We start from the raw sequence: 9,774 nt of genomic DNA, 5'->3' as shown, positions 1-9,774 counted from the left end.
ATCCCGCGTTGGCAGATTTTGGTCTTCCGCCATCTCCGCGCCTATTCGTCCCCGCACCGCAACGTATGCCGTGTCCCATTTGCGCCCGACTCAGCCTAGCTCGCTGGAAACGGTCGATTCGAGCGTTCCTAGCGAGCCAGGTTCTGGGCTGCTTTAAGGTTTGTGAGCATGTGAGCCAGGCCCCGTGTATGGTATCAAACACGTGTTTTTTGCACCACGTGGGCCTGTTTGAGGGATGCAGCCTACCGAAAGCCTTCCCAATATCTGGATCTAAGCTGCTCAAAACAACAAACACACTCTTACTGGGACCCACTCGCCTAATCCGTCCACGATGCACCAGACTACCAGAGAGCTATATTTGTAGGGAGCTTAGTATATTTATAGAGATGTAAATTCGTAAACCCATAAATATGATGTTCACTGAAGCAGCCGCAGTATGCAGCCGCCTCAGACTCGGCAGTCTTTTGGGTGGAGAAGAGAGGAGAATGGCTAGTCTAGGCTTCCTAATCATTGGTGCTGGTTTATGGATTGGGTTTTGGGCTCATGATGGAAACTGGCGCAGGCTTCTTTTCTAGCACTCTGACTGTCAAATTTGAAATAGCGGCGCTAAGTTCCTCCAACTGCTATGGTATTTAGCAGAGGTTAGAGGTGCTTCAGTGGGCGTAGCTGCAGTAGCAGTAGAAACCGCATCGCCGTAGCGGGAGTTCGTCTAAAATGCTATACAGGTGCTACAGCCTGCTATTTTTTCCATGCTTGAAACTATGTGATTTTGGGATGGGCACAAACATTTGTTTATGCTTGGAAACTTCGGAAAGTTGAGATGGCCTTCTGAGCACTCTGGATTGGTGAGCTTAGAAATTTAGCGCCAAGTAGGATGCGCGTTGTAATTTTGGGTGAATATTTATGCCAGGTAAATTGCCTTATGCGTCCAATTGCTATACATTAGACTGGAAAATTCAACTGCTGGTTCCAGGCCTGCATGGAATTGATTAAGGTGCCGGTTGAGTTCTGAAAGTGGTCATGACCTTACTGATTTGGAATGGCATATACTGAAAGTTTGCCCTCTACAAGCGGGTAAACAGTTGTTGATGCCCAATAATTGTTTCCTGGTTAATGATGAGTATCCTGATTTGCCTCCCAAACAAGGTGGGGTTACAAGGGTGCCATCTGGGGTTCCGAATCTCAGCACTAATGTGCATATTACCAAGAAGTTTTTGAGAAAGTTGAATTTGGGTGAAGGTTTTCGTAGAGTAGGCGTAGGGATATCTTGAGCCAAAAGTTAAACCCCTGTACAACTAGCTATGGATTATGGAGGTGGACCATGGGGCAGTGGTAGTGCTGGCAGCTATCTTGGCGGTGGTTGCTGGGGCGAATACAGGGATATATGTGGTAATAATGGGATGAATACTTCATGGATCCAGATTTGGTGAATAATCACCTATTAGGTGTTGCTGCATCAGTTTGAGGATTTATGGAGGGATAAGACAAGAAAGCTGTAGTGGAAATGATTGTGGCGTGTTTCATTTCGGATTATCATGTAAACTTATAAGTTTTGTGGCACTATGAGGTCACCATGTAGGGGTATGTATTTGATTAAGAAATGTGATGTGTATTTTGCGCCATTAATTGACAAAAGGCTGGGGTTTTCATGTTCTTTATATGCCAGTCGTTTGTTGAGTGTGGAATCTGCACTAAGATTTAGGTTAGAGTCTATCAAAACCATAAAGGTTAGGCGATTTTCTTGTTCTTTTGTGCCTGCTTATAGTTGCATTTTGGGTTGGTGACTGTTGATAAGATAAGTGAATTTGTAAAGATTCATTTTGTGGTCCAGCGCAAGATATAAAACTGTTAAATGCGGGACTGACTTAGTATTAATGTTAGTATTCTCATGTTTGTTATTTTATTTGCAGGTTATGGCGCAAGCCATTCGTTACCATCCCAAGGTTCCTGGGCTTTGGATGTATGCAGCAGCGTGGGAATTTGATCAGAACTTGAATGTTGCTGCAGCACGTGCACTTATGCAGAGTGGTCTCAGATCTTGTCCAGAATCTGAAGATATGTGGATTGAATATCTTCGCATGGAGCTTACCTACCTTAACAAGCTTAAGGCTCGAAAGGTAGCTCTTGGGGAGGATGTGAAGACACTGCAAAAAAGTACTGATGATTCGGGTCAGTGGAAAGAGGAGAACAAAGAATTGTTCATGTCACTTGATGAACAAGGTGACAGTCCCAAGGAGTCTGGCTTGGAGGATGTTGCTTTGGAGGACAAGGAAGATCTATTTTGGCAGCAAGGAGTGTTAATCATACGAACAATTTATCATGGTGCTATGGAAGCTCTTCCGTCAAGCTTAACCTTGAGGAAGAAAATTTTGGATATATTAAATAGTGTTGAGCTGGCACATTCTGAAGAGCTGAGGTTAGAGGTCATGGATGACCTGAAGAAAGATTTCTCTCATAATGAGGACTACTGGGATTGGCTCGCTAGGCTTCAGCTTAGTGACTCCACTAATTCCAGTACTTTGAATAAAAAGGAAGCTGTATTGAATAAGCTTAACAAATCAATTCAGGTGAAAAATTATGCCATCACTTTATTACTTATTCTCCATCACAAATTATCAATGGAAGTAAATCTTTTTGAATTCCTTCAGATGAAAAAGGCACATACTTGTTGATTAATGTACCTTGGTCATCTGTTCCTGTAATGAAATGCTTGCTGGATGGTAGTTTTGCCCATGTCTTGATTAGTGCTAAGTTGATGTTCATGGTAAGTAGTATCACTATATGCTTGTCATAAAAGTGTTGGTCAAAATTTGATATTTCAGCTGGACTTGTCCATACAGTAGATTGCTTACCCTATAGCTAGTAGCCCCTTAAGCTCAGCACAAACAGCGCCGATTTTGATACACCATCTCACAGTATTTTTTCCCAAGATATCAGTGTTACTGATTGTTCATTGAACACAATATTTTGAACGTTCTTAATACGTGTCTTTGATTCTAGGTGTATGATGAAGCTGTCAGAAAGTTGCCTACTTCCAAAATGTACTCCCTGTATGCAAACTTCTGGTTGGGTGTTGTATTCTCCGACAGAGAGGACTCCATCTCATTATTCCGTGATGCTGATTTTGATGCTTCAGAATTCACTTCAGCTATACTGCAAGTTTTTGAAAATGCTGAATCGTGTGGATGTCTCTCCGAGGATCTTGCCTGCCAGTATGTCTCACTTTGTTTGAAACTTGGAAGGTCGGAGGAAGCACCTGAAAGATTGGAGGAAGCTAAGAATCTCGCAGAAAAGCTCTGCAGTGGTCCTCTTTCACAGGCTGCAAATCTGTGGAACTTGAGAGCTTCTATAGAGATAAAGTCACTTGCTACTGCTACCGGCAGTGCTTCCTTTAGTGAGGAGAATCTAAGTTCTCTGTTTGATTTATTTAATATTGTACTTCCGAAGTTATCCATAACCAAGGCTGAGGGACTCTGGCATACGGTATGTCTAGCCTTATCTTGTGCTTTCCTAATGATCATGTCTCTCTAGTTTTCAGAAATTTATTCCGTTGTCTCTAGACCTATCCTACCAAAAAATTAACTTTTGCTCCTCTGTTCTAGACTTCTAGTGTGGATGTGTGATTATGGTTATGGATTTATTACTTTTATATCAACTTTAGTATGGCATATGCTCCTTGTCTTCTATTTCATTTGTCTCATTGATATGCATTTTACTTTCTATGTCAATATCTTACATATTGTTATACTGATTGGACTACTTGTCTGTAAATGTGATGAAATTGCTTGTAATTGCATTGCAGGCGATGAAATTGTTTTCTCATGAAAAGATATATTTCGAAAAGCTGGTGAAATGTGCAATGCTATCATTAAGTTCAGCTGGTGGGAGTGATTGTGGAGCTTCAGTCTCTTCAGCTTTTATCGGATGGGTTTTGCAGAAAGATGGTATTAAGCAAGCTAGGAAAATGTATAAGAGGTATGAAATTAATGGTCCTTCAGTGATACCATTTGCAATGCTAATGTTGAGTTGCCATGCTCATTACATGAGTGAAATGAGCAGAGCATTTCTAGCAATTTCTCAGTGTTTTGACATTGAGCCTAACATGCTATGAATTAACGGTTTTAGATTTTGTCATAAGTGCAGAGAGGTTCCTTCAGAAATATTTCTCGTACTTAGTTCAGATGTATTATCAGTCTTCATTGTCCCCTTTCATTACAATTAACTCATGCATTGGAGGTCTAACAGAGATGAGTTTAGTCGATATTTCGTTGTTGGGAGACCTAAGATCGGTTCATGCAGTGGGTTGTATGTGACATTGAGGGGGCATGTTTCTGACACTCACGCGTCCATGCAGATTTTTGGCTTTACCGCGCCCCAGTCTTAAGTTCTTCCAGTTCTGCATAGAGCTGGAAGCTAACCTTGCATCAATCGGAAACAATGATGGCCTTGTAAACGCGCGCAAGCTCTATGACTCAGCAATCAGCCTCTATCCACAAGAAAGGGAACTATGGAGGAAGTACTACAATATGGAGTTGACGGTATGGCTACATATTGGCAATTAGACTCTTTTTTCCTCGTTTACGTGCAGGTGGGAACATTTGAGACATTTGTATTATGTAAACAGGTGGGAACATCAGAAACATCAAATGCTATCTACTGGCGTGCCCGCAAGGTGCTCAATGACTCCACCGCGCTCGACATTCCCCGTAGTTAGCAACCTGTCCCCATATGTACCATGTAATACCATTTTTGATTGTATTGATTTGTCTGTTGCTATAGGCATATGTAAGTTAGACTTGACATAAGTTTTGGCTTTTCCTTTTTTGTCGGTCCGAAGAATTTTATGGGATGTTCTGAGTAAACTGGAATAGCTTGTGTTTGCGAAAACAGTCCACCACCTGTTTATCTACTACAAATTGTTGCGAGGGCAGCGATAAGGGCAGTTTCTGTTAATAGCGCTAGGAATCTGTGCTGTTAGTCTCAGCTAGAACAGAGGATTAGCATCTCCAAATTGCTTTGTTCTTGTGTGCATTTTTTGTGCTCATATTTTACTGCTGGACACTGAAGCAGCTAGTACTGTTCGTATTCACTTTTTCGTTAGACAGGGATGGTTCATCCTCTGTTCTGTTCGTATTCAATTCTTCTGACCCTACGAGATAGGACTCCACAATTACTCCGCAATTAAGCCTGCAACCTTTGCTTTCTCCAACCCATCACAACAATGGCTACTTCCACTGCAAAGCCCCACCTGCTCCTACTCCTCTTGGTCCAGCACCATGTACACCGCTGACACGTCCTCGCCGTCGCTCAACTCCTGGCCGTGCCGTCCTCCGCCGCCCGTTGCCGCCTCGTGCACCTACACTTCTACATGCACGACATCATCGGCGGGCCGGGGCAGACAGCGGTGCGGGTCGTCAGGGGCCAGGGCCCGCCGCACCCGTCCATGCCTGGGAGCTACTTCGGTGACACGGCGGTGATCGACGACCTCCTGACGGAGGGCCCTGGCCTGACGTCGAAGGCCGTCGGCCGGGCACAGGGCACGTACGTGCTAGCCGCCATGGACGTCCCCGTGCTGGCGGTGAGCGTGACGGTGGTGATCACCGAGGGGCAGTACAACGGGAGCACCCTTGTCATCGCCGGCCGCGACGACATCTCCCAGGAGGTGAGGGAGCTCGCGGTGGTCGGCGGGACGGGGCAGCTCCGGCGGGCTACCGGGCACGTGCTGTGGAGGACGGCCGAGGACGTGTCAGCGGTGTACATGGTGCTGGAGCTGGACGTGCACGCGACGGTACCGAACGGCGCTGCTGCTGGTCGTCGTCATGGATGGGGCTGGCCGGCCGCCGCCGTGGGCAGCAGGAACATGTCGGTCGGTTTGTCCGTTGATTCCTAGAACAAGTCTGCCATTGCCGCCACTTGTAAAACTCTCATCTCTCCCACAAAAATAAATACCGTACTGGTCTTGCCGGTTTTAGGATCAGTCGATCTGGGAGAGAACACAATGCGGTGCGTAGCTTTCAGGCCGTGGCCGAGTTAAAAACTTGCGCACCTCGCGTAGTACGTGATTAACTCGCTACTAGTACTTTTTTGTTACGCGTCAAGAACCTGAACATAGTAGAATTAAACTTCCATCTCAGCTTCTTGGACTTCTTTGTGCTGCACTCCCACCTGTGAGCAGCGAGCAGCCTAACCACAACTTGTCATTTCAGCTTCCCAGCCTAGCTGCTCTCAAATCACACGCTCAACGACACCGCCAATGGCCAGGCACCGCCTGCTCCTTGCCGCCGCCGTCGTTCTAGCCCTCGCCGCCGCATCCATCGCTGACGACGCGCGCCAGATTCTCCTACGCATGTACATGCACAACGTCTTCGGCCCGCCGGGCCAGAGGGTGGTGCTCATCGTCAAGGGCGCCGGCCCCATGAACCCGTCCATGCCGCCGGAGCACTACTTCGGTGAGACGTACGCGTTCGACGACTCCCTCACCCAGAACCGGAGCTCCTCGTCCAAGCAGGCAGGCCGTGCGCAGGGCACCGCCATGCTGGCGTCCATGCGGCACCCGGTGTACCTGGTGAACATGGTGATGCTGCTCACTGGCGGCGAGTACGACGGGAGCACCATCGTCGTGGAGGGCCGGCTCGACGCGTCCAAGAAGGAGAGGGAGCTGGCGGTGGTCGGCGGCACCGGGGAGTTCCGTCTGGCGTCCGGCTACGTCAACTGCACCACGGCAAGGGAGGAGAAGAAGTTCACCGTCTACGAGCTCAACGTCAACGCCACCATCCCCGGCGATGACAGCGAGCCAGAGCCTGATACGGGGAGGCGACGCCGACGAATCCCTCATTTCTGAGCCCACGCTAAAAATACTAATGGACGCGTGTAATACTTGATGGAAATCGTTAGCTTGGATTAATTCCTCGAATTGTTTGAGAGAACCGGCGATATCATGCATGCATGTTCGGTTCATGATGAAAGGGGCAGGGCCATTTTATCGCTCAAGCCTCAAATTATAGTGAACGGAGAGGCCTTGAATGACAAATATTTAGGACTGCCGGCCAATGTGGGTTTAGATAAAACCGATTGTTTCCAATACTTAATTGATCGTATTGTTCAGAGAATTAGTGGCTGGAAGGAAAAACTTCTGTCGGCTGGAGGAAAGGAGATCTTACTTAAAGCGGTTGTTCAAGCTATTCCCACCTATGCAATGTCGGTCTTTAAGATTTCTAATTTTTTTTGCAAAGGAATTATTGACGCGATGACGCATTTCTGGTAGGGAGATGAGGACAACCAAAGGAGGATGCATTGGATGGCTTGGTGGAAAATGTGTGTACCCAAGAACCAAGGAGGAATGGGTTTTCGGGATATCCATTGTTTCAATTTGGCTATGCTTGCTAAACAGGCTTGGCGTCTTCTCGAGAATCCGGATTCTCTATGTGCTACTATTTTGAGAGTCAAATACTATCCTGACGGTGACTTGTTGAACACTGACCTTAAGAAGGGATCTTCCTTCACCTGACAAAGTATTATGGCGGGTGTGAGCTCCCTGAAGCGTGGTCATATTTGGCGAGTGGGAAACGGGCAGAATATTGACATTTGGGAGGACGCATGGATTCGAAATTGTGCAAACCGTAAAATTGTTACCCCTAAGGGAGGCCAGTTGTTACGGAAGGTAGCAGATTTGATTGATCCAATCCTAAATAGTTGGGATGAAGATCTTCTCAGACAGACTCTATGGCCTATTGATGTTCAGCGAGTGCTTACGATCCCGATATCGCAACATGATATGCCAGATTTCATAGCTTGGAATTTCACAAAAAATGGGATTTTTTTGGTTCGGTCTGCTTATTTTGTGGAATGGGACCACCAATATGGGAACAAGTTACGACATACCAATGGGATGAGACGTACCACGGTCAATCCTATTTGGGCGAGGATTTGAAAGCTTGCTTGTCCAGCAAAGGTTAAAATATTTATTTGGCGTACACTTCACGGCACTATTCTGTGTCGTGTTAACTTAGCTAATAGACATGTGAAAGTCTCGCCTAAGTGTCCTGCCTGCTCATCTGGGCCAGAAGACACAAAACATTTGTTGTTTCTATGTGACAGAGCAAAAGAAGTCTGGAGAAGACTAGGGATGGACGATATTATCGACAGAGCTTGTAAAATAGACTATGCGGGTGAGGCAATCTTGGAATATTTACTTCCATTACCAGATTAGGAACTATGTATTATGGGCACTCGTAATGTGCGTGACATGATTGCCATATCAGCCTGGTACTTGTGGTGGGAAAGGCGCAAATTGGTACACAATGAGACTACTCAGAATGCACAACAGATATCCATGGGGATACGCGCTCTCGCTACCAATTTTGTTAATGCCTCCTCGCCGAAGGCTTCCATTAAAAGAGGAGGATGGTCTAATCCCCCGACGGGATTTGTTAAACTTAACGTTGATGCTTCTTTTGATCACGACCTTCTCAGGGGTATGATCGGGGCTATCTTAAGAGATGACAAAGGTAGGTTCATCGGTGGGGGAAATGGTAAGATTGACTGGTGTGCAGATGTGTTCATGGCTGAAGCTTTGGCGTTAAAATTTGGCCTATCGCTTGCGCAAAGGACGGGTTGTAATCGCATAATTATTAACTCGGATAATATGGAGGTGATCGAGACCATGAACGAAGGAGGACGATCGTCGGGGGCAGCAGCTGCAATTTTTGATGACTGTTTTCACTTAGCTTGCGATTTTCCTATTTCTAGATTCGAGCATTGTAATAGAGAAGCAAATAAAGTTGCTCATGAACTTGCCAAGTTGGCTAGATTTTCATTCATTTCTGATTGGTTGAGGAACCACATAGTGCAATTGTACCAATCCTCATAAACGATGTAATGATTATTTCTAATGAATAAAGCTCGAGCTTTCTTTCAAAAAAAATAATGAATGGAGGGGTCCTATTTTTGGGATTGGATTAAACAATTGTTGGATGTTTTTTTTAGAGGAAAGGAATCGGCCCAGCCCGAGAAAATTCTCAAACCTAACCCGACTTTGAACTAATATACTCCCTCCGTTCCTAAATATTTGTCTTTTTAGAGATTTGAAATGGTTACCACATACGGATGTATATAGACATATTTTAGAGTGTAGATTCACTCATTTTGCTCCGTATGTAGTCACTTGTTGAAATCTCTAGAAAGACAAATATTTAGGAACGGAGGGAGTAGCCATCAACCGGCTAGGATTACAACCAACAATATCACAAATAACATAGAAAAAGAGAGAGAAGAACGGGGATGCAACCCCAAAGGCCGGATACAAGGAGTAGAAGGAGAGCAACAAACTACTCCCTCTGTCTCATAAATAAGAACGTTTTTGACACTAGTGTAGTGTCAAAAACACTCTTATATTATGGGATCGAGGGAGTACAAAACTAGCATAAAGCTACATCTTTGAAGTCTTGACCATCAACGCTCCATACGAGGGAAAGGTGAAGGATCCGCTGGAGGACGTACTGGCCATTGTTTGCATCCACTATCTTCTCACCCTGGATCAGAGGGCACCTCACCATCGGTTAGGTGGAGAAGCTCAGAGAGAGCACGAAAGGACACAAGAGGCCCAACCAATGGTGTGCAACACCAAGCATGACCACCTCACCACAAGGAAAACCCAAGAAGGATCGCCACACCCACAACAAGAAGCATACAAATGGGCACATCAATAGGATGAAGTTGCCACCAAAGACACGGCCTGGAATATGAGAAACAAAGCCACATGACCAAGCCGGATCT

General features: G+C 45.7%; 2 protein-coding genes across 2 annotated transcripts in view; both read left to right on the top strand.

Moving 5' to 3' along the window:
* The window catches only part of LOC119363919 (U3 small nucleolar RNA-associated protein 6 homolog), a 6,277-nt gene extending 1,340 nt beyond the window's left edge, over positions 1-4,937 (top strand). The window contains exons 2-6 of the mRNA XM_037629288.1: positions 1,911-2,567; positions 3,001-3,483; positions 3,803-3,975; positions 4,355-4,538; positions 4,625-4,937. Coding sequence (XP_037485185.1) covers positions 1,911-2,567; positions 3,001-3,483; positions 3,803-3,975; positions 4,355-4,538; positions 4,625-4,714 — 1,587 coding nt within the window. The 3' untranslated portion in view covers positions 4,715-4,937. The remainder of the gene's footprint in view (positions 1-1,910; positions 2,568-3,000; positions 3,484-3,802; positions 3,976-4,354; positions 4,539-4,624) is intronic.
* Positions 4,938-5,229: 292 nt separating this feature from the next.
* On the top strand, positions 5,230-6,099 carry LOC119367756 (dirigent protein 1-like). The gene has a single exon (XM_037633176.1). The coding sequence runs from the start codon at positions 5,369-5,371 to the stop codon at positions 5,888-5,890; it is 522 nt and encodes a 173-aa protein (XP_037489073.1). The 5' UTR covers positions 5,230-5,368; the 3' UTR covers positions 5,891-6,099.
* The last annotated feature ends 3,675 nt before the right edge of the window (positions 6,100-9,774 follow it).

This window comes from Triticum dicoccoides, chromosome 2B (genome assembly GCF_002162155.2).
Source record: "Triticum dicoccoides isolate Atlit2015 ecotype Zavitan chromosome 2B, WEW_v2.0, whole genome shotgun sequence".
Classification (NCBI taxonomy): Eukaryota; Viridiplantae; Streptophyta; class Magnoliopsida; order Poales; family Poaceae; genus Triticum; species Triticum dicoccoides.
This window is presented reverse-complemented; position numbering and strand designations above follow the sequence as displayed.

Bases quoted from the DNA above. Each gene is read 5' to 3' on its own strand.
- LOC119367756 (XM_037633176.1), top strand. From the start codon at position 5,369: ATGCACGACATCATCGGCGGGCCGGGGCAGACAGCGGTGCGGGTCGTC.